We start from the raw sequence: 26,852 nt of genomic DNA on the forward strand, positions 1-26,852 counted from the left end.
GCGCGCATGCATAGGTACGCAGGCAGGCCGTGTATGGCAGCCACTTAGTCATCTGCCCTTTGTTTGGTGTCATGGCATGGCGTCGCTCCCAGGTGAGAGGAGAGATTGGAGATGTGGGGGTTGGGCGCTTAGAAGTGAATCGCGAAGATCGAGGGATGGGGTTGGATGGGTGGGTGGTCTTGATCTGAGTCGTCGTTGTGCTACCGCAGGATTGGTAGGTAGCACATTGGCTTTCTAATTCGTCTCTATGTAGGTAGTCAACCTTTGGATTGTTCTAGGCCGGAGTTTTGGTGATACGGATGGATGGATGAGGTACGGGATGAAGGAAGGGGGTTAAGGCTTTTGTGTGCTCTTTCCTGCTTCCGCTGCTCTAGAGGCTTTACTTACAAGTGCTGTGCCGACATGGTTTCGGGGATTATGGATAGCTAGGTAGCTAGGCTCATTATCCGAAGATTTATGAAAAGAGGTATGTATGTCGCTGAAATTGTTGATCTCTTGGCTCGATTCAGGCCGCGTTGGGTGAATCTAGTATAGGAGGAATATTTATTTTATTTCAAAAACAGAAGACCAGGGGAATCTTATATTTCAGTACTTAAAGAGGTAGTTAGTTATCCCCTGTTTCTCCTATTCTAACTACATAGAGTACCTAATATTGAGCATCGTTTTATTTAAAAGTGTAAAACACGTTTTCCATTACCCTAAGGAAACCCTCACAAGATTCGTAGAAGAGGTGTAAAATATTCATTTTTTACCAACGTCACTATGACTTGCTTTGAAATCAATATTATGCCCTACATAAGTCAAAGGACACTTAACTATTAGTTTAAAGTTATTTGTATCCTGCGGTTACTTTAACTCCCAATAAATCCTGAAATTAGTCTACTTTTTCTAAATAGCTAACATACCGACAAACCAAATTAGTTGCACAAAACGTTTTGTACTCGTGTAGTCAGTCACAATAACGGCTTTATACCGATGTAGGTCTCCATCGGCGTACGATACTCCTGTTTCAAAGTAATTTTTTTGGTTTGCCTGCTCCCACAAAGATCCTCATCCATGGTTCGCTTCCCTTGTGCGGCGCGAGAATGGCTTCACAATAATTATGATGAGCACGAGGAGAGCTCGTCCACATGGGTTGTATCGTACTATGGCTGGATAGCTGGATAACTCACGATTTCTGTTTGTACTTGCTTGCCGTGTAGCAAGCAGGCTTCCCTAGGATTCTTCGAAACCATTGCTTGCTTAGCGAGCGGCTTGAGAGGGAGGGAGGAAGAATACCCGAAAGAAAGAAGGGGAAATGTACAATACCTACACGATACCTTGTGAGAGATTACAACATCTGCCGTAATCCCGTACTATGTATAATAAATAGCGGTGAAAAAGTCCTGCGGTAGAAGACCACGGAATATGTTTGTTAGTCCCATATTCATCCCGCCGCTATCTCTGCTGTAACTATTCTACCATTGCTTCCGTTTCACGTACCTAGCCTGTCAGGGCTTGAGTCAGAGTCGGCGAGTACAAGGAGCCCCCGTCTACCAAACCAGCCCGTTTCGTTTACTTGCCGTAAACGAAGATCGCTTATGACTAAGAGGGGGGAAATGTGTGCTACTCTCGGCTAAGATTCATACGAAGTCGGCTTGGATCTTAATAATTATGAAGCTATATTTGACATTACAGATAGGTAGTCTTAGTTTTTTATATAAATATAACTATAGATCTTCATATGTAAGCCAAGCCATTGAGAACTTTGCTCGTCAAAGCAACCAAACCCACATTACATCTTATTCTGTGTTATTCCCATATACCCACCCAACAACGAAAAATGCACTCTTCAAGCTTCTTCGCCCTCGCGCTCGCCATCTGCGGTGGTGTGGTCGCCGTGGCCGTCCCGTCTAACACAGCCCGGACCCCGCCGACTCCGGTTGAGTTTGCGGCTGCCGGTAATACGCCGGACTGCGCCTCGATCGAGGAGTACTGCAAGTGCAAGGACGAGTACGACTAACCTTTTACTCCCCTATTTCGTTTTCTTACTTTAGTCATATATATATATAGCATACTAATTTACTATCGTAGCGATTTCCAATGCGAGACCAACTCGAGTTGTGAATGGTGTCGTGATCACAACGCTTGGGGCGACGAGGGCCCAACGTCATCGTCGAAGGCTTAAAATAGCCACCCACCCCCTATTATTGTCTATCTTCGTGCCGAGCAACAACAATAGGGAGATACTGCTTGAAAGGAAGGCTAAAAGGATGACAGCTAGCTATAATGATGGGCGGCGATGGGATATTTATTTCACTTTGCTACGTACACTTTCTGGAAGTCTGAGATCAAATTTACATCTTATTTGTTATTTCGGTAATAAGGGGTGACCGCAACACAAACAAACAAACGACACGACACAAAATATTTATTATCACAACATCACATGATGACGACATGTCCTCTTGGAAGATTCTTTCGAAGCTGCTGGATGGATTCTATACACCGCAATCTGAGGCCGGGCAGGCAAGCCTCGTGTCGCTCACTTATACTACAATAATACAGAGATTAGGCTTTATCTCGGCGTGTATCCCTCGTCTTTCTCTCCTTCTCCGAGGCGTCCCCCTTTTCCTCCGGGGACACCCCCGGATATGACATGAGCACCTTGTTCTTTACTCGTAGCTGTAGTAGACTTTCCCATATCTTGATACAATCCGTCCCATGCAAATGTGATGCCGCCGCTTTAGAGTAGAGTTTCGTTCCGGGGTAATATGGTGGTAATGGTGGTAGCAGTAGCTGTTCTCATAGTCCTCTTATACGACCTTGATGCAACCAATTCGACGCCCCCCAATGAGCGTTCTCCATATCATACATTTTTTTTTTCGTAGATTACATTCATTCCTAACTCTTCTACGCCTCTTTCTTAGGTTCCGTAGAATTTGCCGACTCTTTCGCGGGTAGGAACCAATTTGTAAAAGACGACTTCATGCTGCTCATAGCTTCGGCTTGGAGCTTCTCATTTGCCATTTGTTCCTCCTTGAGCCACTTCTCGCCGTTCTCGCGGATCTGTTCTTCCATCATTTCGTAGTTGCGTCGACCCCTCTCCCGCGCGATATCCTGTAGCATCTTGCCTTGCGCAAAGGCTTCGCTCGGGCTAATTTCGCCTTCTGGAGGGACCATGAGGCTCATGTTACTCGGTTTTAGCCCGAGCATATTTCCCAGAGCGCCTATCCCACTCTTCCGCTTCCTCTTCTCGGTGTCGTACCGCTTCTGGAACTCAGCACGCGCTATCGCCTCTCGGCGCGCAAACTCGGTTGGGATATGCTTGCCCTTGAAGGACTTAAGAACCTCGCGTACATCCTTATATTGCATAGTGTGAATATACTCTAGGAACGGAACTAATCCCACAAGTTCCCTGTCCTTCGGATCTCCTTTCCACGGTGGAAGTATAATCGCATTATCGGGTTGGTCCCGAACGTGCTCAGGGTGCGTATCGATTATAATGACTTTAGAGAGGTCGCGGTTTAAGTAGGATAAATCCTTAGGGACTACGTTTTAGTGACACCAAACGAACACGGTTGTGGAAAGTGAATAGAACTAACCTTAACAATCTCTCCGTCTTTATATTTGGTGGCTTCTCTAAATAAGGGCCATATGATGAATCGGAAAGGATCTAGTTTTCGAACTATAGGTTCTCCAATAGCGAAAGGAACGCTCGTAAACAGCACCAGCTCGTAGTACTGGCTGAGATAGTGTAGGAAGTAATCCACGCCAGGGCGCTTTGCAATTCTCCAGCCATGTTCTCGCGTCCACTCGCTATGTACCAACATATCCTCAAGGCTAATGCAGAGCGTGTAAGGTCGTTCGAACATGGGATCGGGGTCGGGTAATAGCTTCTCGAAGGCGGGTTCGCTATAATAACTTGTAACGTCACCAAATCGAGCCATCATTCTCTTCCACCATAGCCCAAGCGACCAGCCGTTGGGGATATCGGTATGCATTTTAGCTTCCTCCTCGTCCCAGTCTCGACCCAGATAACCCAAGAGAACAATGCCCAGTGCGAGAGACGCGGCGTACATGCGATTAGCTACCTTGACCCTTCGCTTCTCTGTTGAGCTTACGTACGCAGACGCAGGTAACTCTCCACGACCACGGCCGCCAGCGTGGGTTTCAGGCGTCTCCTCGATGGCTGTAAGCGCCGACTTGTCGGTAGCGCCGCTCGTCTCATACTCGAGAGTTGACGGAATACCTTGCGTGAGATCGGGAAGGGAGTTTAGGTCGGGTTTAGGAGTAGGGGGGTCGGGCTCGGCGCCTTCAGAAGGTTGCGCAGGTTGCGACTGAGCAGCGCCCGGCGAAGGTTGGTTGGGAGTGGACTGAGGGTTTGAATTCGTACTTGGTGGTGGCTCTTTTTGAGATCGGTCCTCAGCCATACCTCGCACCCATATCGGAGTTGTCCGGCTGATTGGAATTGCTCTGCTAGAAACTCTGGAAAATATTGGAGCTGCTATGGCTGATCTTGAGAGCGCTGGTAATCGCGCAGAGTGCGCGAGGGCTCTAGACAACATGACGTCGGGTTGCCGATCTTATTGCGTATTGCGTATTGCGTATTGCGTATTGCGCAGGTCAAGCAACTTATGACTTTAGGTAATTATCGTCGTCGTCGTCGATGCGTATTACGGATCCCAAACTTTGCACACCGGGACGCGGGACGGGCTATAGACCAGAGACTCCTCCGTTGCCGTTGAAAAGAAGGGACGGAGAAGATTGAATAACAGCTGGTGGGAAAATTTAAAGCACACCCTAGAGCTTGACCCTGCTCGATTACCGCAGCACGATAAAAAGATAAAAAGATAAAACCTTCGAAGCCGAACTCCAAATTTTTCTGTTAGTTACCGAAGTTCTGCCCGCACTACGTAGGTTAGGTAAGTTTTGTACCACCCTAGCGTCAATGGGATGGAATCTGTACCGGGATAGGTATCTCAATTCTCGGATACTCCGTGCATCGGCGTCTATTTTCTCCGTTTTGTATATGCCCCACATCACGTCATTGGAGGTTTTGATGTTGGCTTTTTCAGATTGTAACATTCTTATACAAATACATAGTCTACAGAACTTTCAATGAGATTATTTATATAGTTGACATAGGAACGGGGATAAGACATATACCTTGACTTTCTGTCGCGGCCTTCTTAAAAAGACTTTAAAAAGACTTTCATCAACTACCTAGGTACTTCTAAGCCTAATTTGGGTATAGGTATGCCGGTCCACTTGGGAAAATTGGGACCCCGCCACCCTTGATCCGTCTTCCCCGAATCACTTGACTCGACCCCACTTTAGCCAATTATCGACCTACATAGTAATGCCATCAGCGAATCCGATCTGACCATTCGTAGTAAGACTTCCTTGAACATTCACTTTGCTCCGGCCAATATTAGATCGAATCGACTCAACCTCTTTCCTCTTTTTCCAATTACCACCACTGGTACCACCAATACCTTCTTCCACTACCTTAGGTACTCACTATTCATTCTTCCCTCCGTTTTTCTTCTGCCGGTATTTCCCCCCTCTCGTCGCTCTAAGGCAATTGATATCTCCTATTTATCTGGCTGCGTATTCTTAGCCTATTTGTCATAACTACTCAACCCTCTTATGAATTACGCTACATACGACCAATTTCCTTATTTATTCAACATGGCAGCCACGAGTGCTGCGTTCTAGAGGGTGGTCGCAATCGTTGAAGTATATCGCGATGGCACCACCCTCGGGATGCCACCTTGTACTTCGATTTAATCACCAATTGCCCTAAACTAAGTAGGGGGCGAATCTTTGCAAATTCGATCCTAGCTCGGAGCCTTCCTCCTCACCTCGAATTGCCTCTTAAAAACCTATATCGACTATCGCGTGACAACAGTTTCGTCGCGTTGCTTGAGTCGCCACATTGTATACTATCTGCAGTCCAGAAGTAACTCGATATATACATAATTATATACAGAATGCGCCATAAACCTAGCAAAGCGAAGGGCTCGCGGGCTGTAGGACATGCCTCGGGTCCGACACCTATCTCTTCCGCCCTTCCTACTCATCTCAGTTCTTCGACCTACGCTTCCGAAGCCGAATACGATGTTAGCGACGAGGTATCCAAATTACCGATCGGCGCCCTCACGTTAGGTACATCAGCGTTAAACCTACGTAAACCGAAACGAGAGAAACCGCAGCCCTTTCGATTCCTCGATCTACCATCCGAACTGCGCTTGAAGGTCTACGGTTACCATTTCGCTAACACCGGCGGAGTACTTGACCTTGATCCGGACAACTACAAGAAGATCCACCAAAAATTAGCTATTCTGCGATCCTGTAGTACCATATATCGGGAAGCCTCTTATTTTTTCTACAGTACGCACCCCGTTCGCATCTTTCCGACGCATCCCGGACGTTATTTCAAAACCAAAAAGCCGCTTCTGGCCCGTATGAAGCCGTGTCAACGAGCCAGCTTGACCTCTCTCGAGTTGCGCTTGGGTCCAGGCTGGAGTAGCCCTCCTCGCGGTTGGGTAGTAAACCCTGCATTGGGATTATCAGACTGTGTAAATATCACCAAGATCACGGTCTACGTCGAATGCGACCCGGGAAACGATTTCTTTAAGGGATTCCGCCAGCCGGACAACTTCTATGAGCGATTCTCGAAGTCACTGCTAACTAATGTTCTCGACGAGATGCCGTGGGTCGAACGGATCGAGTTCGAAGCCTGGCTCAACGTGAAGAAGTCAGGCGTGCTCATGCGCGGGCTAATTGACGTGGTAAAATCTCGGGGATTGAAGATTCTCTGGGGTAAAGAGAGAGGATGGACTGATGCGGATGAGGTAGAACCACCTCCCGCGTTGGACCTCAACGCCCCCCTTCTTAAGGATCACGGCAATACAGATATTATGGTCGCACTGTAGGCCAATTACGTGGATTCTGCGTCGAAAGTACTATAACTCGCTCAAATTCGAATAGGCAAATGGTAAGGATAGTTACAAAGTCAGTGGCGAAGGGCTAATTGTTTGTTCCTTACTATTCTTTACTGTAGCGATGGCTATGGCAGCCTATCTTGCGTATGGAATTCACCTCTCTTATGGGCAATGTAGCGACATCGGACGGAATCAATAGCGTTTCAATGAAAACTACCTAGTTATGTATTATCCATTGTACTTGTATGTTATGGATTATGTCATTTTATCCCCAAGTAGTTATGTACAAAATTGAAGTCTTTTCGAAATATTGTTAGACCTTTTATTTCTATATGTATGTGTATTGAGTATGGAGTAGTATAAATGAGACAGGTACTGGATACCCATACGATTTCATCTAAGGTACAATAGGTACCATGCCTTTATATTTAGGTAGTAACTATCCTTTTTTGGGTAAGTTGGAGGTAGCTGCAAAGTTGGGCCTTCGTCTGGGGAAGGTAGCACAGAACCCCACCAAAAATTTCTAACGGTTAGACAGGGCAAATCGAGCTCAGGTGCTTTACAACTTTACAACTGACAACAAACAAATAATTTTAAACCCAAGACAAATAAAGTCGAATCAGTCAACTTGAACTTTCGATTAACGAGTTAGGCATCTACCGAATAGTAACTTCATCGACGAATTCACTTGAAGGCCCCTTGGAAGTAGCAAAGGAAGAGGGAAGATAGAGAAGGTTTAAACGGAAAAAAAGAAAAAAGAAAAGAAAAGAAAAATGCCCCTCGACACATCAACCTATAACCTCGCGCTCCTGCGCATCGACGGCCGCCGATGGAATGAGCTGCGCCAATTACGCGGCCAGATCCGGACGCAAGCCGCGGCTGACGGATCCTCGTACCTCGAAATGGGCAACACGAAAATCATGTGCGTGGTTACCGGCCCCAGCGAAGACGGTAAGCGACGCAACCAAGGCGCCTCCTCTGCCTCCGCCGCTAGTTCCGGCTCGTCGACTTCCGCTTCGGCGACCAATGCTGCGGATATATTGGTTAGTGTTGTTGTCGGCGGGTTTAGTACAGTGGATAGGAAAAAGAGAGCAAGGAGCGATAAGTATGTCACTTCACTTCCTTGAACGAGCGTCTAGTCTAGTCTGGATAGTCAGACATGGAATGGAGACAACAAATGCTAACGGGCCGTGTCCGAACAGGCGCATCCAAGAACTCCAAGCTACCCTCGCCAAATCCCTCGCCGCGGTCCTACATACGCACTTATTCCCGCGCTCTACTATATCACTATCCCTACACATCCTGTCGCAAGACGGCAGCCTTCTGGCCTGCCTCATCAACGCCGCGACTCTCGCGCTCGTCGATGCCGGCGTGCCTATGACAGATTACTTAGTCGCTTGCAGCGCGGGCAGCACATCCTCGCACTCGGCGGCTGACGAGAGCGCGGACCCGCTTATTGACTTAAACAACCAGGAAGAACAAGAATTGCCGTTTTTGACGGTCGGCACTCTGGGCGCTACTGACAAGGTCTCCGTACTTGTCTGCGAGAGCAGAGTCCAGGTTAGTAGGTTGGAGGGAATGATGGTCGCGGCGGCGGACGGTTGTGCGAATATACGCGCGTATCTGGACTCGGTTGTGAGGGATAAGGGACGTAGGATGGTAGCTGAAGGGGCGGTAGAGAAGGGCGCCAGTATGGCTATGGATATTGATGTTTAGGTTCCGTTGAAGGAGGCCGGTTAATAGAATGAGGAGAGAATTACGAGGGAGTCTGGATTGGCGGTATAGGATATGACAGGTGTTCAGGTTGGAGGCTCATTTACTCGCGGGTAAGTCGACCTTTGTCAGGAAATTTAATATGGCATTTTTATTTTATTACTACATATACCCGATCGAAACTAAAAATTGGTACTAGCTATACTAACCTAAAGCCCCTACTTACAGTTCTTCGTGCCTGGGTACCTCCTTCGATTCCGCTGCGGGTGTAGCCTCAGGAGTCGGCTCGGCACCCTTAGTGGGCGTGTCAGATTCGGTCTCGACCTCGACCTTAACATCCTCCTCAATCTTTACCTCAACAGACTCTGTCGGTTCCTCGGCGACCTCGCCAATCACGCCCTCCGGCAGCTTCTCCTTGGCGCCTTCACCAAGACGGATAGCGTCAATCCAGCCCTCAACACTCTCAAAGCTGAAATCTCCCTCGTAGTGACGCCACCATCCTCTCTTGCCGTTGATAGCAACAATCTCAACTTCGCCCGGCAGTCCTAAGCTCTTGAATACCGACTCGGCGGCTTCGTTGTCGTGGTGAACCTCGAAGAAGGGGAATAAGTGGCGCTGGGCGAGGGTATGTTTGAATGCCACTTCGGCTAGGCTAGTCAATGCCTTTTCTGCGGGCTCTCCGTGAGCAGAGGGCACGAAGGCAAGGACACAGGTATGAGCGTTTCGGTTCAAGCACTCCTGAGTTAACCTGTCCGCCTCGGTGATAGCTGGGATACGGGGCGCGACCGTGACCGGGACCTCGACCTCGACGGACTTTTCGGCAGGAGGAGCATCAGTAGACTCTTCTGATTCGGTCGAGGTAGTCTTGGAGCTGGACTCGGAAGATTTGGGAGATGCCTTCTTGTCTTTCTTCTCGGCCTTCTTCTCCCCTTTTGATTTGGCGGATGTCGCGTTCGGGTTTGGTTGGCCAGCTTGCGACAAGAACTTGACCATATCATCCTTCTTCAAATCCCCCTCGTATACTATGCTCTCTTTGTCGCCACCAGGTAGTAATACGAAAGTAGGATAGGACTTGATAGCAAATAATTCATTCGCCTTAGTCTCCTTGTCTCGAATTTGCGCAACGGTGATGACGTCGAGGAAGTCAATAGCGATACTCTTTAGTAAAGCGCTCGTAGTGCCCTTCTCCGTGAATAGAATTGCCTTAGCCGTGTCGTTCTTGGTGGAAAGAAAGGAATCGAGGTCCTTGTCGGTTACGCGCTTTACGTGGTTGTTGATCTTGTCGACAACCGCATCCACAATGCCTTTGGCGGTTCGAGGACCATTGTAATCTTCAACGATCGGCTTCCCCTTCTTGCCCGGGCGGACGGTCTTGAGCGTTGGGAACCCCTTGACGCCCATCATGCCGCACAGCTGCTTGTTTTCATCTTCGTCGCAATTTACGGCGGCGACCTGGGCGAGACCCTCAAGGTTTTTAGCTGCCTTTTCATAGGCGGGCTTGAGGTTCTGGCAGTGGCCGCACCATGGCGCATAGAATTCGACAACCTAGGTAGAATACAACCCATTAGTTGATGCTGGACTTATTGGTCAATTCCATAGTATAACGATATAACTAGTTATACTTACAGAAGTATGGTTTGATCTGTTGATTATCCTGTCGTAATTCTTGGCGTCTACCTGGACTACGGGTGAGCTCTTGAGATATAAGCCAGCCTGGGCGGTCGGCAGGGCGGAGAGCAGAGCCACCGCAGCAATTGCTGTAGTGGGGTTGATATTGAAGGCGTGCATGGCCCTGTCCTAGTAGTGTAAAAGATCTTACGATGGAACAAAGCAGGGAATAATATAAGACTTGAGAATGTAAGAATCACAGGGTAGGCTATGTAGATGAAAAGAAAGAGTTCACTATATCAAACCGTAAGATGTTTCCTGACAGATCATCCGGTCACTGGCGTCACACGATAGGGACAGAGGTGAAGCTTAAATGAATTTCTGTCTTCTTCTTCTTACTAAATCGAGCAAAAGGCCACCGTGGAAATTCGATTCAATTCGTTGAAGAACCAAGACGCTAATATGCAAGCCCCTCTGTCCCGCTTTCACAAGGGGAAGTGATTGGCTGGATGGGAGAATCTGGGGTACATTGTGGCTAGAGAATGTATGATCCATATATCTGTGGCGCGAGCTCTCTTCTTATCAGCTTATCTTGGAGGAATACCTAGCACCGAAGCTGCCCGCAACAGTGGGGAACTATATGACTTCAGCGGGGTTTTGGAATGTCGTGCCTGATGCAAGTTGCGCATTACATAGTGGCTAGATTCGACTTTGTCCTGACTTTAAACCTTCACATTGTCACCAATTTTACTTCTCATTCCACCACCACCACCGAGGATATCGAGGGACTTGCTATACATAGCACAAACCGAAAATTGTTCCCAATAAGTTTCCTCCTAATTCGGCCGTAAATTAAGATCCGTTGATAGCTACCTACGGTCTATATACTACCTGGGTTCTAGCTCACTTAATACGCCTTGAGCACCTGTTAATCTGTCAGACCTCAACTGTGCTTCTTAAGGGAGACCCCATACGTCTACGATGGCGGCCAACATACCCCAGAAGCTAAAACAAGCGGGCATCACGCCCTTCATCGTGCGCGCTACGCAACTCGAAGCCGCGAAACCTGTTATAGCTTATTGGTGTAAGTCTAATTACCGCCGTCGTATCAATATGAGTTCTGCTTGCTAACGTCGCGATCCGAAAGGCTTCTACTGGGCTGTGAATCAGATCCTTGGTAAAAACCTACATTCGGCCGACGAAGAATGCCACCTTTTTACTACGAATCTTATGGAGAAACTCGAAAATGTAAGATAACAGAATATTTATCACTTGCTCCTAGACACGATGCGCTAACCAGGTTCTGTCTTCGTGTAGATCAAGGAGGATCAGGCAGGAAACGATGCGATCCACGACGATGTGGCTGGTCAAGCGTACGTGGAGCAGTTTGCGCAAGAGACCTTCGAGAGAGCGCTGCGACCGCTGAAAGCCAATAAAGTCACACAGTATGATATACTTAAGAGCAACGCGTTTCCTATAGATACAAATTAACAATTAATATAGGCAGACAGCGAGTACATTCGAGGCCGCAGCGACCTTCTTCCAACTAATTAACATCTGGGCAACACCCGATCCGGAGACTCAAGAGAAGGTCAAGTACGCGAAGTGGAATGCCGCCCGCATACTGAAGGCGATCAAAGAGGGGAAGGATCCCAACGAGTCAAACCCGAAACAGGAAGAGCTTCAACGTGAAGAGGCGCCGCCGGCACTGGACCCGAACGACCCAGATGTGCAGATGTTTGGAGGTGCACATCCCAAAACAGCGAGCGTAGAGGATGCGCCCGACGAAGATGGTAGACCACACCAAACATCGACTGGATCTTATCAAACCTTCCCTGCGCCTGTATCTGCGCCGACTTCACCTCCAGCTCCATCAGCATTAGGGCCCGACCAAGTGTCTCCTATAGCGCCTCCCGGTCCGCCTACATCAGACCCAGGAACCTATTTTCCCAGCGCGCCCGGTGCCCCAGACAATGACTTAAATCTGCCATCCACGACGAACATGCCTCTTCCGGGCTCGAGCACCTTCGGTCCTGCAGGAGCTTCCCCCGTAATACCCAATCCTAGTTCTCATGATCCAGCCGGACTGCCTCCTGCTCCCTTTTCGCCACCAAACGCGGCCCCAACGCCTCAAGACTTCTATCGTCCTGCGCCTACACCACCACAGAGGCAGGCTCCCCCCCAGGCACAACCAGCTAGTCGAAGTTACTATTCACAGCCTTCACAGCCGGTAGCCCCGGCGCAACAGTACGGCGGTAACAGCGGGTCCTCAAATGCGCTGAATACTGACGACATGGCGATTGTGCAAGCACAGAAGCACGCCAAGTGGGCAATTTCAGCGCTGAATTTCGAGGATGTGCCGACGGCAGTAAGAGAGCTGGAGGCAGCGCTGGCTATCTTAGGGGCGCGATAGCTATGGGACAAAAGTTTATAATGCGATTGATACCAGTGGAGATTAATGGAGAATTGATAAAATTACCTTGTTGTCATACTGCATGTCATGTCGGCTTATACCAACGTTATTAGATAGGTAACCTACCTTAGTACATGGGTGTGTGCGTGAGACCTATATAAGACCGGCATCATTGTCTAAGAATAAGCAATTGAATAAGAGCATAGTAGTAGCGGTGTTGGAATGTGTTTGCGAGAAAGTATCTAGATAGAAATAAAGACCGTATACGTGTTCACATTGTCTTGATCGATTAAATCCTATATCCGAAAAAAGAAAAAAAAGAGAAAAAAAGAAGCAGGCTGAGGCGGTAAATGAATTATCGTATGTAATATACGTAGCACGTAACAGTTCCGGTGAGACGTCAACTCCGCCACTCCGTCACTCCGAGACCCAGATTTTTGCTGCTCAGACATGGTATGTATAGGTAGGTAGGTATGCTAATAATGAGATGGGCAATTTACCCGATCTACGTTGCGACTGTGGACTGTGTGGGCTGCCGTACGACGTCGCTTGGGGGAGGGGCGACCACTGACATCACGGTATCACGGATCACACCGCGTGGAGACGATGGTGGTGACGGACGGGCCCGGAGGTGTTTTGTTGTTATTGGCTCGGTGATCAATCAACGGGCTGTGGGTTACGGGTATAAGCTTACATGGTAGGTAAGTAAGGAAGTTGAAAGTATGTAACTTGCTTTATCGGAGACATGTGTCTCTTACTATGGTACATAGCTGTTAATCGGGTCCGGGTGTAAAGTTGGTTGTAAGGTAGGATATAAATTTACTGGTCAGTCGTCCGCTTATATTAGGTTATATCCAAGGTCGAGCTTTGCCTTGCTTTGTCTTGTCTTGTTGTGATTGTCTTATAACTACCTCAACTTAAGCCTCGAGTCTTCGTAGCTGTTTACTCGCCAACTTAATTCGTTCTTGATAGATAGGAGATATTATCTCGCCGTTGGAACGAATACCTACCTCCTAACCTACCTAGGTACTTGCTCAATCCAGCAAGGCGTTTTATTATCATAGAGCAGCAAATCAACCAAGGAGAAAAGAAAAATGGCGGACTCGTTACCAAAGACCTTCAAGGCCGGTGTCCTGACGGGGAAAAACGTGCCCATCGAATTCCAGGACAGAGAGCTGAAGCTCCCGGGTCCCGGCCAGGTGCTCGTCAAAATACTCGCTTGCGGAGTGTGCTTCTCGGACGTCTGCGCGCAACGCGGCGAGTACGGCGACGACGTGTATCCACGCGTACCGGGGCACGAGCTCGTTGGCGATGTTGTTGCTATCGGCAGCAACGTGACGAGGTTTAAGGGTGGAGAGCGAGTGGGTGGGCCATGGCATGGAGGTCGGTTTCTTTCTTCCCCTTCTCATATTATATCTCATATTATAACTACTGGAATTCAATAGGACTAATAACCAGTAACTAGGCCACGACTGGACATGCCGCCAGTGCGCTCGCGGCCAATTCCAAATGTGCGATAACCAGGAAATCAACGGCGTTAGCAGAGACGGCGGATATGCCGAGTACACGCTCCTTCGAGAAGAAGCCGTCGTGCGCGTGCCCTCGGACGTAGACCCAGCAGAAACCGCACCATTGCTCTGCGCCGGCGTCACCGTCTTCAACTCGATGCGTAAGATGCACGTGGAGCACGGCAACATGGTAGCGGTCCAGGGCGTCGGCGGCCTGGGGCACTTGGCCGTGCAGTACGCGAACAAGATGGGGTACCACGTCGTGGCCATCAGCTCCGGCGACGCGAAGCGCCTGTTCGCAGAGCAGCTCGGCGCGCACAGCTACATCGACGCGAGCAAAGAGGACCCGGTTTCGGCGCTGCAAGCACTAGGGGGCGCGGCGATGATCGTGTCCACGGCGCCCAACGCAGCTGCCATCAGCCCGCTAGTCGGCGGGCTGCAGGCCGGCGGGAAGCTGCTGGTGCTGGGCCCGCCGCACGATCCCGTGCCGTTCAACACGCTGCTGATGAATCTGAAGAGCTTGTCCGTGCACGGTTGGTCGAACGGACACGCGCTGGATTCCGAGGAGGCGATCCGGTTCTCCGTCGATCATGGTGTGAAGTGCTGGGTTGAGAAGTATCCGCTTGCGGAGGCGGCGAAGGCGATGGAGTCGTGTGCGGCGAATAAGGCCCGCTTTAGGGGCGTGTTGATTCCGTGAGAGGGGAGATGCGTATTGTGAGTATTGAATACCGTGGTGGGAAAATTATCGTGTTTAAAGAAAAGTTAACTATTGGTTGTGGAATTATTAACTAGGTACCTACCTTAGGTACCTAGTGAGATGTAAAGGTTTAAGTTAGGCACGGTACGATACGATACTCCATTCATAATAACAACTATATAACAACTATAAAAATTAAAAAATAAAATTAAAAATAATTGTCAATAAGCTTGTAGAAAATTCCCCTGCCAAGGAAGTTATCCCCAAATGTTTCCTCTCAGCAGTGGCGCCAACTCATGATAGGCTGAGAAGCGCCAGTTACCTCCTTAGCCGCCCGCGCTTAGAAGTCGTATTGTCATTAACAGGTAAGGAACATTTAGAGGTGAGTCCGGGTCGTAGTCAGGGTCGACCTGGACTCTTTTGTTCACCTTTAAAGATAGGTACCTAGGATGAAAAAGCCTTTGTAAGTCACCATAGTATTATTTCTCTTGTTCAGTTGGTTGGTATTGTCTTCTTCCTTGTTTTATACCTACAATTACATCACCCATATACTTTATAATTGCCAAGTTTTCTTATCTCATTACTCCAGAAGGGAAAATCAATTAGCAAGCTGGATATCCATCGTCGACTTATAACGATAATATCTTCAACCTCTCGATAGCCTCAATGGTGGCTATATACCCCCGTTTACCAATCAAAGCCTTATCCCCCTGTGGCTCCCTCATACCCTCTCTTCTCCTGTCTTCCCTCCTTCTTGTTCCCCTCGTCAACAGCCAAACTGTAATCGTCATAACAGTCGCTCCTCCCATCCCTAGCGAAGCCCCCTCATTCATCAACCACGACACCTTCACTTCCGCCATCATCAACAGCACCAACTTCCACCGCGCCGCCCACAACGCCTCCACCGTCCGCTGGAACGACACCCTAGCGGCTTTCGCCTCGGGCTACTTATCTTCGCACTCTTCCTCGTCGCCACATTCCCAGACAGAAACCTGCCGCATGAAGCACTCGGGAGGTCCTTACGGCGAAAACCTAGCGCTAGGATGCTCTGATGCGGGAGACTGCGTAGATCTATGGGGTAACGAGGATGCGCAGTATAACTATGACGACCCGGGATTCAGCGAAGCGACGGGGCATTTCACGCAGTTGGTATGGCGCGATACGACGGATGTCGGGTGTGGAGCGAAACTGTGTCCTGGGAATTACGGCTGGTATCTTGCGTGCGAGTACTGGCCGCGCGGGAATATTCTCGGTGCGTTTGCCGGGGAGGTCGAGCCGGAGAGCGGTGCGGTGTCACTGAGGACAAAGAAAGGGGTGGGCTCCTGGGCTGCTGAGGTGTTGGTTGTTGGTGCGGTGATGGTTGCATGGTGGGGGTTGGTATGATGTGTCTATTATATTCAAAAAGTATAGGCGAGCAAAACGCGATGATAGGATTAGGTTAATTTGTAGGTGTATATAAACTTGGGCATATTTGTATAAATGGAAGCAGAGCTGGGAGCGGGGGGATGCATCATGTATACTGGGGATTTTATACGAATATCCGGACGTGAAAAGGTATATAGAACAGGCTCTTTAGCTCATTATAGAAAGTGCATTAATGTAGAAAAAATATTCGCTATTATTTATTATGCTAATATATACATGTAGGCTATCATAACTCTTATAGTCTATTAATGCGTCAGAGCTTGCTGCCCAGCAGGAACAGGGAAGGGCCCATTCTCCGCGAGCGGAAACTTAGGCGTGCCGTCCTCGTTCCACGTGAATTTCTGTATCCGAGCCGTGCGAAATAGGTCCGAGGCCGGGTTCGGCGTCGTCTGCGCGTGGTATACGATATAGTCCTCGGAGCCGTCGGGCGAAGAGACGAAGCTCGCGTGGCCCGTACCGTAAATGCCCGTCGCTGTATTTTGATGGAAGACGCATCCGTCTTTGTGTTTCTTCCACGATTGGTACTCCATCGGGTCGTTACCAACAAGCTCAAGCATACCCAGACAATAGAATGGCGTGTTAACGCGTGCCGCCGAGTAGATGACGAAGTTCTGGCCCGTCTTAGGGTTCGTGAGCTGCTGGGGTCCCTCGTTTGTCGCGAGTCGGATTGGACGGCCGTACGGGACTTGCTCCCAGGGCTCGTTTGGTATGCTGATGATCCGGCGTTCGGAAAGCGTCGAGTTGATCGTCCACGGATCCGACATGCGCGTGATGCACAAATTGGCCGGCCACGAGGAATACTTTTGCTCCCAGCAGGAGTAAATATGGTACAGTTTATCCTCGAAGTGGAAATATGTGCCATCGATAGCGAACATATCGTAAGTATCCAGCATAGGCTTCATCTCGAATTTGGCGGTCCAAGGATCGGGCCCATCACCTGCAAGAACGAACATACGATGGTTAATTGCCTATTGTTAGGTAGTTTCCTGTTAGTGCCTGAATCCTCATTTGAAATATATGCTCTTTATCACTGAATCACTGAATTACTGCATTACAAGGTTAACACGTACGGGACAATTAATCGGGCACATGGCGTCGAGGAGCGGCGGTGGGTTATCACCGTCAGACGTAGCAGTGAAGATAATATACCAAGAACCGGATATGTTGTGAATCTCGGGAGCCCACAGGCTTGTCGACCACGGCTCTCCGCTGGTAGGATCCGGGTTGAAGACGACCCTGCTCTCGGCATTATCCCAGTTGTCGGTGAGGTATCTCGAACGCTTCAACGTAATATTAGAGTTAGTCGTATACGTGAAAAGATACCAGTCCTCGCCGTCGGCAGTGTATTTGGTCATGAAAGGATCTCCGATGTTGAGAGTCATGACGGGATTCGAGAAGGTAGCATTGGTGGTCTTATTCGTTCCGACTACAGCTGGGTCCCATCCCGATGAGCTGCCCTTGTTCGGATCGAAGACCTGGGCAGTAACCGCGCTTATACCCAAGCAAGAAGCGAGAGTAATAAGCCTAGCGGATAAGAGGCCCTTCATTTTGATGTAGCCGGGGAAGGAGTCTAACTTCTACTGGCGTGTCGCTTAGATTGGCGAGAGGCAAGAGGGAAGGTTCCTCGGTGGAAAGTACTCGCATGGAACCTGTCAATCTTATATACTCCTTCCTTTCTGCTTTCCCATCCTCCCATGCGGATCCAATGCAGTGGAACGATATTTCCCAGCTCTTGCTCGGATCTCGCCCAAGCGGTCTGCAGTCAGCTCCATCCTAGCGAGTGTCGAAGAATAAGGCATGGAATCCCATTCGCGATTCGAAATCACTCTTGCAAGGGGGGTGAACAAGTTATACAAAAAGCCAGGGTGATCCAGGTCGAATCCTTCGCAACATGAAGGAACAGTCGGAATAGTCCCAGGTCAACGTTACACTTCTCCATCGTGTGCCAACACCTATGCCAACATTTGCATCGCAAATCTGGGGTTAATGAGGAGACGACTGCGGGGTAGTTCCAGGTATCTAGCTTAGGTAGGTACAATACAAGTAATCTCACTAAATAGGTGGTTGGGTACTCTACTAAGACTTTGAGGCTTTCCCTAATGTCATTCGTTAAATCTGCTTTGTATCATTGGAGTTTCTATAATCTGTTAGAGATTTGTTTAAAGAAATTAGTAAATGTTGAGTAAGAGTGATTGAATAAAGATCAGTAGCCAAGGTTTTATAACGAATAGAATTCGCTAACTACTGCACCGAATACCACGTAGTAGAGCTTTAATAGCTTAGGTTAATCCTTTAGCACTAGTATTCCCCGCAGAATAACTTCTATACATAGGGCTCGTCAACAACACTATCGTCTCGACTCCACCAATCAAATCGTTGCTCCGTTTCCGTAAACGGTAACCTCTCCAACTATAAGCGTCGCCCCAAGTCTTTAGCTCCACACCCGGACCGATCAGCCGATTAAGTTTATAGTTGATTCAATCCAGATACCCGTTGAATGTATGTAAGTCGTTCCTATTATCGAGTTACTTATAAGTTAAAAGGTTTATGATCATTGATAATATTGCCTTCATAATGACGTTTATATACGAGTACAATAACATTCTTATAGCAATAATATGAATCAGATTTCCGCCCTTCGCTAAAATATCAAGTCTTATATACCTATTCAATTAGTACTGCCACAATTTTTTCAACCAATCAGATACTTAGAATCGCCCCGCAGTTTGCGACTTTTTCCTTTGCCACTCCATCGCATAACGTTTGCAAAAGGTGCAAATGGTATAAAAAGGTCATGCAAAACGAGCTCTATCTAACGATACCAATTATTAAACTTTTTATACAATACTAAAATAGTTCAATTGATTTTACAAAAAGATTCATCGGACGTGCGCTGAGGTGTGGCTAGCCAATCACAGGCCAGACTTTAGCTGTGGCGTTGGTTTTGCGCATGATGCCCTCCCTTTTCCTCCTCTTTCCCCCGTCCGCGGCTTGAGCGGACGGGGCAACGCTGCTAGTTCTTACTTATATACAAGTTGGTATCATTTAGAACGGCAATAACATAGGCATTAGATAAATATGATACGTTCAAATCATGTCAAATGAATCCTGCGTTAGACGTCGCCCTTTCGTTAAGGATAAAGACAAACACAACTTTTGACTCAATTAATCCCCCCTTTATGCCGATGGCGCGGAGTCTGGGCTATCTTTCCCGGTTACCTTCCCGTGCATCTTACGCTCGACTTTATCGGTGAGATGTTTCTGAGCATCCTTGGAGAAGAGACAGCCGACAATGGCGATACCTCCGAATCCCAGACTGGCCAGGTACACGGTCTTGAATGCTTGCGAATATGCTATTGGTAACACGCTAGCAACGGCAGCTTTTCTGGCGTCGCTCAGTCCCAGGAAAGTAGCAAGCTTGCTTCCCAGGACGGCTGCAACGAGAGCAGGAACTTTCTCCGCCGGGAGACCAGCAGCAATTGCAGCCGGGCCAACATTTGCAGGGAATGTCGAAGCAAGACGGTTTGACAATATGCTGCTGTAGACAACCACGGCGATAGAACCGCCGGCTGATCGAATCGAAGCCAACAGGCCGGACGCAAGACCGATGTCGACAGGCCGACAGAAAAGGGGGGCGAGTGCGAGAGCGCAAACTTCGATGACGCCAACGAAGAAAGGACCTATCATCGTGAAAGCAATACCGGCGTTCAAGGTGTCGGGAGTAAGAGACGCGCAGGCACCGACAAATGCGACCATGGAAAAAGTCGAGAAGATGATCCAGTATCGAACGTTTCCTCCCCACTTTACGAAGAAACCACCAAATGCTTGACCCAAGGCCGTAGCGCTAGCCACGGTACACTAGATTCCCAGTTAGTTTCTTATTGATATCTTAGTTACGTATAAGCATGCTTACCGAGATCCAACCACCATAGGTGATATCGGAGGTGTAGAGAGCCTTGACTTATTGAGGCCATAGTAGGACCGCAGAGTAGTAGGACATAGTCGCAACTGTAGCGCAAGCAACAAGACTAATAAACCCTCGGTTGGCGAAAAACTGAACTGGGACGGCTGGGTATTCGAGCTTGGCATACGCCTCGTAAACGAAGAGTGCAATGAGGAGAACAATTCCAATTACGATGGAAGAGATAGTCGCGGCCGATTTCCAGGGGTAAATAGTGCCACCCCAGCTCACGCCCATGAGCAGGAGGGTAAGACCAGCAGTCCACATAAAGATTCCAACATCTGATCCTCGTAAGCTTCGTGTTAATGATTAAGGGGTAGTCAAACTCACAGTCAAGTTGCTTAGGTAAGTAATTGCGTCTTAGTCTTTCGTTCGTGCAGGAGGTCGAAAGTTGGGGGGTGGTAGAAGAAGAATAGTAGGACTATCGCTACGGAGACCACGATGATGTTGAGATAGTAGCACCATCACCATCCCATGTTAGGGCGTTGCAGTACAGCTCGAGCTATCGCCAAAGTCAGTTATTATTATTATTCTTGCCCATTGAAATTAATTATAGCTTACCAATCATGGGACCAATGCCGGCAATTGGTGCGTTCGTTGCAAAGATCAATGATAGGACCATCGGGCGATGCTTGTTAGGAACTAATTCGCCCACGGCCACTGAAACTCAACTGGACTGTCTCCCCGAGACCGTAGATCGCACTACCCACGATTAAACTGTCGACATTTTGGGCGACTGAGCACACGATGATACCGATAAGTGCAACAACGTTGCCACCAATGAAGAACCATCGTCGTCCAAAGAGATCTGACAATCGGCCGAGAATCGTATAGGTGAAGGATAGAGATAGGGTCCTAGCGATATTCACCCACGAGATATAGGGGCTTGGACCTGTCATCTGGGACCACGGGCAAACCGAAGGGAGTTGAGCTGACGCACTACAATTTCGTTTCGAATTGCTATCAACTCGTCGCACATGACCGAGAGCAGTTTAATCCGTCTTCTCGGACTGTAGCTTTCACTCCATGGACTCACATCGCCATGACCACATTGCCCCTTTTCTTGGGCCCTTACACCGGGATGCTGCACCACGCCATGCCGAGTTACAATATAGAAGAGTTTGCGAAGCTAGTCGGATCGAACCAAGCTACGACTTTCCAGGGTGTTCCAAGCGTTGTCCTTCAGATAACAAATTCTGATGTAACCAGTCGATTCGATTCAGTCGTGCGAAATACATCAACGTCAGCGGTCTGCTGAAGAATGATCTTAAAAGCCGGCTGCTAAGCAAGGCGCCGTGGAAGCTCATCTAAGTGTATGGAATGACGGAGGCTGCCGGATACGTCGCTTACCAGAAAGCGAGCGAGGAAACCCCAGATGGAGTGACAGGCAAGTTATTACCCAACATTGAGGCCTGCCTCAAGAAAGAAGGAAGTACAGAAGACGTGCCTGAGGGTCAACCAGGCGAGCTCTGGTTGAGGGGGCCGAACTTTACGCAAGGATACGATTTCAACGAGGAGGCGAATAAGAAGGGGTTCCCGATGAAAGGATGGTACAACACAGGGGATGTATGCACCATCGATTCAGAAGGGAGAATAAGTGTAGTGGGGAGAACAAAGGACCTAATAAAATATAAGGGCTTCCAGGTATCTTCAGCCGAGCTAGAGAGTTATATTAACGCCCATCCTAACGTAGTAGAAGGGGGTGTTAGCGCGCTCTGGGACGAAAGTCAATTGACAGAACTCCCGACAGCCTGGGTCATATTAAAAGATAGATTCAAGACTCCGCAAGAGAAGAAGAATGCTCTCAAGGAGGTACATCAGGCGGTTGACAGCCAGGTGAGCAGCTACAAGAAGCTTAGGGGAGGAGTCTGGGAGATTAAGGCGCTACCGAAGAATGCGACGGGAAAGATACTAAGGAAGCAGATGGTTGCTATGAGGGACGGGGTTTGTTCACTCGAAAATTCTCCCAAGGCTAAACTGTAAGGTAACAGAGTAACTATATGTAGATCAATAGAATGAAGGCCTCGTAACAAGCAGCATTGACATTCTCATAATCACGCAAGATTAATCATAATTCAGAGACGCTGCCTGAGAATTTGTGTCGTGTAGTTGTAAATGAAAACTGCCCAACTCACTCCTGAGTCAATCGGAGTGGCATTAAAACTAATAGACCTAGACTAGTTGTGGCTGTAGCAGTGATAATGATTTTGTTATTACATGACGTGTGAAACTAAACCATGAGGACTATTCGATTTCAATTTGTTTGAGGCTTAATGAATCAAGTTTCAAACAGTTCGGTAGGCACTCGAGCCTTCGGATAGTAAATTTCAGTTTGTTATCTCAGTAAACATAGTAGGTAGACGCAGGAATAAGAGATGACTCAACTAAGCTTGGAGCAAATTCATCATGAGTTTCGAACAATACCTAGTCAATATAAGATGAGAAGACTCCAGAGGGACTCGTGAATATGACTAGCTACCAATAGTCTACCGTAATAATAAGCAACACACAAAGCCTTACTCTCTGGCCTTGATATCAAGGTCCTGAGCCTTTTTTTCTTTTCTTTTCTTTTCTTTTCTTTTCTTTTCTTTTTTGTTTAAAAAAAAGAAGAAGAAAAGAATTATAGTTCTGGAAGACTACCTAAGGCTAGCAATATAGTACCTTAGAAAATAGTTTGACAAATGGTATCAGTGTTGGGCTTAGGTATCCTAGATACCAAGGCATACAAATTTCTATATATTTGGCTACTTTAGTCAAACTACAACTAACTTGATGACCCCGCTATCTAATGGAATGATGGCATATCACTTACTACGCCTATTAGATATCTAGGTAAGTAACTCAGATCTTCAATCCAGATGCTATGGAAGCTAACTTACCTCCGAAGAGGTCTATGGCCTAGACAGGTATTCCGCGACTATCGAGAAGGTCTTAGAGGAGAATCCCATTTGCGCAAATGAATTGGCGGGTCTAGGATATTGCACTGGTGTAGGTAAGTAATTAATACCAAGGGGTTGAGTTTACTCAATCAGGATTCGAAGAGCAAACACAAGGTGACGGCAATCCAATCATAACTATGCCAGGCGTCTAGTTCAACGGAACACAAAGCACAAGCACCTTCATGATTACCTAGGTAGGTAGCTAGGTGCCTAGGTAGGTAATTATGCAATTATTTGACGAACCTAGGGAGATCCTTGAAAAGAGAACGGTAGGCCGTTGAGGGGTATACTTCAAGGGAACTTGGGGGTAAGCCCATTAATCGAATGAATCGGAGTTGATATTAGAGTGGTAGATTTAGTAGACTATCTAACCCAGTAGTTACTACCTACAGCCTAAATGATAAGGCCCAAAAATGCCCATTGCTGGTAGCGGTGAGGACACAATAGTGCTCGGAACCAGGCCAATATATAGAAGAGATATACGCTTACCAATGCGCTAGGGCTAAAGGCTGAACTGATATAAAAGGATGTATAAATGTTGAAGCTGATGTGCGTGACTTATGAGGAGAGATAAGTTCCCCAGGTCTCTTGCCTTCTGGAGTATGCTTCGATTTAGCGTTGGCATCATTCCAGCAAGTTTCTCATACTAATTATAGGTCTTGATATGCCGGGTCTGTACGTGGTCTAGGTAGATAGACTATCGGACCAAGGATAGAGTTGTTTCTTAATAAAAGTCTCTAACTGGGTGGCTATATAATAGGTATCTACGCAGGTATTCTGGGCCCATGGCCTGGAACCCCCCTCTACAATCTCGCTATGAATTGATGATAAAAGATAGGGGTCAGGTAACATAACTATGGATTTGACGTATATCCTAATATAAATCTTGAAGCGACCGAGTGGAAAGAATAAACTTGATCTACCTATCGTGGATACTAGGTCCAACCGCCTTGACAAGCCATAGACGTTATCCGGCCCAGACTCTCAATTAATCCCTCTGCTAGGTCTATCGTGGTGCTATTTGGTACTTCACATGCTAGTCCTACCCGACGGACACCTACGGTGTTCGGAGTGTCTTCGAAGGCATTCGTCGAAGATAAGAGTTGTTTAGCTAAGTGAGCAGATAGATTTAAAATAGACGCCTGACTTGAGACACTCTTAATTTACAATATATTAATTCTACACGGCTTGCCCGGTTTGTTCTTATCGACGGAATGTCAATATAAGCTGGAATACTAGGACGCTGCTTGAGAATAGCTCATTGTTTAAAATATAGAAAAGTGAATGCTCCAAGCCTAGGTCTGGAGCAGGCTATATATAGGATCATTACTTATATAACATGCAGAGGCAATTTAGCATGATCACCTAGGTCGTTTAAGAGTTTTAGATGGATATGACGGTAAAGAGGCTGTACTTAAACATGTGGCTGCTCTTGTTCTAACCTTGAAGCACGATATCGATCCCAGCACGGTTACTACGAGAGAGGAGATGTAGAAAACTGGGCATTCTTTAGATACCTAATCTATGCTTATGCTTCGACAGGGGTGTATTGGATCAATGGATCTAGGTAGAAAACTAATTAGAAGCTATCGCGGAGTTTCTAGTACGTCAACTCCTGCACCGGGGAAGCTATCCGGGGCGGCGTATTGTTCGGTCAAGTCTAGTCGTACACACGCGAAGGTGATATTGCAGATTGGGCTCTGAAATAGTTTTTTTTACTGACATGCGTACGTACCTAAAGGATGGCTACCGTGAGAGGCAATCGAGCTTTACTTTAAGTAGATATCATGATTATTCTACTTCGACATTGAGCCACTTAAAGGCCACGCGTTCAGCATATTACGTAGAACTGCGTACCGAAACCTATGAGACGCTAGGCATTCGTATAAACTAAGATACATGCGATTTGTTCAGATCTCTAGGTGACTACGAGACTACAATGGAAGGACTATGTTTATGACTAAGGCGTTAGAATATTTCTAGAACAGTACGTCCTTAGACTAAGTGAAATTGTGTTTCCCTTCTAGACCACCATATTCGGCCACTGGTCGGTGAGTCTAATAGGAGAACACCTTGGATCTGCCCATCGCCTGCGGCTAATTGTCACGATAGGGCATGTTTCGGCGTTAACACCGAGATCCCTTTAACCTAACGTGTAAGAAGCTATGTTGGGCGTATGGAAGATCGCGATGGCTTCCTAAATAAGCGAGCCGGACTGATTTCACCGTAGGATCAATATCTCGAGACAGAGCGCGTGGGTTGACAAGATGGGGGTTCCTTGGGGGGGTTTCCGGTGCGGGAGCCTTATCATATATAGTTCTTGGAGGAACCGTATTGAATACGCTGCGGTTCGCTTGATAATATCATATATAAAAAGCTTGGCGAGATATCGCTCCTATCTGAGTGAGGGCGAAACCTGGTTAGCATGATAAGAGACGAGGGGGGCTTTGAGAGGTCCAGGCGCTTCATCAGAAAGCCCGCATATAGGGAATAGATGTCGGTCGTCGCTGCGCGTCACCGGATAGCCACCTCGTGGCCATCGAGACTCGAATCTCGAGTCTTGAAGGGAGTCGTACCGTATTATGGCCCCTACGATCACTTGCATCGTAGCTTATTGGGTAGCAACCCGCTAGCTACACTGATATAGAACAGGGGTGCACGATCTTATGCCGTCATTTGGAGATCGACAGGGATTTTCTCTGTATGTACGGCGTGGGCAAATTTCTCCACTAGACAAAGCCCGTGTGAAGAGGGAGACGCGCGTCCTGGGGAATACAAACGTAGTCCCTGTCGGCCTGTCTCGCACATGTCAATTCGTAGCGATCTGCTAATGTATGTACTCACTCATATTACGACGACAAGGTCGGCAATATGAAGACACTAACCGACATGCTGGCTTACGAAATGCGAATTTCGCGACGGTAATTTTAAAAAGTACAAAAGATCGTCAACCTTGTTTGGAGGGGGCCTTCGAATCCAAGAGGCGGCTGGCGTCAGTGTAGGCTTCGGAACCTTGGACCATCCGAACAAATAAATCCACCCGGATGACGACCCCATAGGGGAATGAGTGTCTTGGGTCGGATCAAGCCGAAGATGAAACATACTTTGCTACCGGGAAGATATCTAATCAGTTAATATTCTTTATACTTATGACGCAGTTTTCATCTGATCCCCCCGACGCGAAGGATATCCCCGTCCCGTCATGTTTTGAGTATAGCGACGAAGTAAATTTTTTACTCAATGGTGCGGGATGGAATTTGATCGGGTCGATAATGTTACATGCTATAAGCCAGTAGACATGGTATTCGTGGCAGTCCGTGGCAATCCGTAGCAGTCAGCCGCATATTTTAGAATTAGAAGGACCGCCAAGCCTCGAAATTTAGACGATATGTAAAGAGCCGAAGCAAGCAACGTAGCATGGACCCAGAATGAGAGGTCAACTAGCTTATCAAATCATCATACAGGAGTGGTGGGATTCGACATTTGAAAGAGGTGGCAATGTTGCTATTGGCTAGAAACACGCAAGTCTCCTGAAGGGGAGAAGGACGCGCAAGCAAGTCTCGACACTAAAAGGAGAGCCTAACTAAGACCACGCCATGGGGGCCGTAAATCTCCACGTGATCCATAACAACTTTTGATGGAATACCTATGGGATATGA

General features: G+C 47.8%; 11 protein-coding genes across 11 annotated transcripts; 7 read left to right on the forward strand and 4 right to left on the reverse strand.

Moving 5' to 3' along the window:
* Positions 1-1,822: 1,822 nt before the first annotated feature.
* F5Y00DRAFT_257482 (uncharacterized protein) lies at positions 1,823-2,167 on the forward strand (the record flags this gene model as incomplete). The annotated part of the gene is made up of 2 exons (XM_048010565.1): positions 1,823-1,992; positions 2,074-2,167. 2 exons carry the CDS (start codon positions 1,823-1,825, stop codon positions 2,165-2,167), a joined length of 264 nt encoding a protein of 87 aa, XP_047869390.1.
* A 185-nt stretch (positions 2,168-2,352) lies between these two features.
* On the reverse strand, positions 2,353-5,123 carry F5Y00DRAFT_224723 (NIF-domain-containing protein). Its single transcript, XM_048006055.1, has 3 exons — positions 4,949-5,123; positions 3,585-4,891; positions 2,353-3,522 (listed from the first exon to the last, which is right to left on the reverse strand). The coding sequence occupies exons 2-3, from the start codon at positions 4,545-4,547 to the stop codon at positions 2,893-2,895; spliced, it is 1,593 nt and encodes a 530-aa protein (XP_047869391.1). The 5' UTR covers positions 4,548-4,891; positions 4,949-5,123; the 3' UTR covers positions 2,353-2,892.
* Positions 5,124-5,975: 852 nt separating this feature from the next.
* Positions 5,976-6,920, forward strand: F5Y00DRAFT_257484 (uncharacterized protein; the record flags this gene model as incomplete). The annotated part of the gene is made up of 1 exon (XM_048010566.1): positions 5,976-6,920. The coding sequence occupies one exon, from the start codon at positions 5,976-5,978 to the stop codon at positions 6,918-6,920; it is 945 nt and encodes a 314-aa protein (XP_047869392.1).
* Positions 6,921-7,381: 461 nt separating this feature from the next.
* Positions 7,382-8,756, forward strand: F5Y00DRAFT_224725 (ribosomal protein S5 domain 2-like protein). The gene is made up of 2 exons (XM_048006056.1): positions 7,382-8,034; positions 8,132-8,756. The coding sequence occupies exons 1-2, from the start codon at positions 7,703-7,705 to the stop codon at positions 8,643-8,645; spliced, it is 846 nt and encodes a 281-aa protein (XP_047869393.1). The 5' UTR covers positions 7,382-7,702; the 3' UTR covers positions 8,646-8,756.
* Positions 8,757-10,640, reverse strand: F5Y00DRAFT_224730 (thioredoxin-domain-containing protein). The gene is made up of 2 exons (XM_048006057.1): positions 10,269-10,640; positions 8,757-10,187 (listed from the first exon to the last, which is right to left on the reverse strand). The coding sequence occupies exons 1-2, from the start codon at positions 10,428-10,430 to the stop codon at positions 8,865-8,867; spliced, it is 1,485 nt and encodes a 494-aa protein (XP_047869394.1). The 5' UTR covers positions 10,431-10,640; the 3' UTR covers positions 8,757-8,864.
* Positions 10,641-10,941: 301 nt separating this feature from the next.
* F5Y00DRAFT_224731 (DUF605-domain-containing protein) lies at positions 10,942-12,996 on the forward strand. Its single transcript, XM_048006058.1, has 4 exons — positions 10,942-11,334; positions 11,398-11,498; positions 11,568-11,695; positions 11,754-12,996. Exons 1-4 carry the CDS (start codon positions 11,232-11,234, stop codon positions 12,661-12,663), a joined length of 1,242 nt encoding a protein of 413 aa, XP_047869395.1. The 5' UTR covers positions 10,942-11,231; the 3' UTR covers positions 12,664-12,996.
* Positions 12,997-13,757: 761 nt separating this feature from the next.
* Positions 13,758-15,055, forward strand: F5Y00DRAFT_270619 (alcohol dehydrogenase; the record flags this gene model as incomplete). The annotated part of the gene is made up of 2 exons (XM_048012645.1): positions 13,758-14,046; positions 14,129-15,055. 2 exons carry the CDS (start codon positions 13,758-13,760, stop codon positions 14,866-14,868), a joined length of 1,029 nt encoding a protein of 342 aa, XP_047869396.1. The 3' UTR covers positions 14,869-15,055.
* Positions 15,056-15,179: 124 nt separating this feature from the next.
* F5Y00DRAFT_270623 (PR-1-like protein) lies at positions 15,180-16,283 on the forward strand. The gene has a single exon (XM_048012646.1). It carries the CDS (start codon positions 15,535-15,537, stop codon positions 16,249-16,251), a length of 717 nt encoding a protein of 238 aa, XP_047869397.1. The 5' UTR covers positions 15,180-15,534; the 3' UTR covers positions 16,252-16,283.
* A 183-nt stretch (positions 16,284-16,466) lies between these two features.
* F5Y00DRAFT_224736 (glycoside hydrolase family 43 protein) lies at positions 16,467-18,457 on the reverse strand. The gene is made up of 2 exons (XM_048006059.1): positions 17,364-18,457; positions 16,467-17,261 (listed from the first exon to the last, which is right to left on the reverse strand). The coding sequence occupies exons 1-2, from the start codon at positions 17,838-17,840 to the stop codon at positions 16,539-16,541; spliced, it is 1,200 nt and encodes a 399-aa protein (XP_047869398.1). The 5' UTR covers positions 17,841-18,457; the 3' UTR covers positions 16,467-16,538.
* Positions 18,458-19,228: 771 nt separating this feature from the next.
* Positions 19,229-20,198, reverse strand: F5Y00DRAFT_224737 (uncharacterized protein). The gene has a single exon (XM_048006060.1). It carries the CDS (start codon positions 20,047-20,049, stop codon positions 19,471-19,473), a length of 579 nt encoding a protein of 192 aa, XP_047869399.1. The 5' UTR covers positions 20,050-20,198; the 3' UTR covers positions 19,229-19,470.
* A 1,376-nt stretch (positions 20,199-21,574) lies between these two features.
* Positions 21,575-22,237, forward strand: F5Y00DRAFT_257492 (uncharacterized protein; the record flags this gene model as incomplete). Its single annotated transcript, XM_048010567.1, has 2 exons — positions 21,575-21,820; positions 21,890-22,237. The coding sequence occupies 2 exons, from the start codon at positions 21,575-21,577 to the stop codon at positions 22,235-22,237; spliced, it is 594 nt and encodes a 197-aa protein (XP_047869400.1).
* Positions 22,238-26,852: the final 4,615 nt, after the last annotated feature.

This window comes from Daldinia vernicosa (genome assembly GCF_022497035.1).
Source record: "Daldinia vernicosa strain CBS 139.73 unplaced genomic scaffold F5Y00scaffold_3, whole genome shotgun sequence".
NCBI lineage: Eukaryota > Fungi > Ascomycota > Sordariomycetes > Xylariales > Hypoxylaceae > Daldinia > Daldinia vernicosa.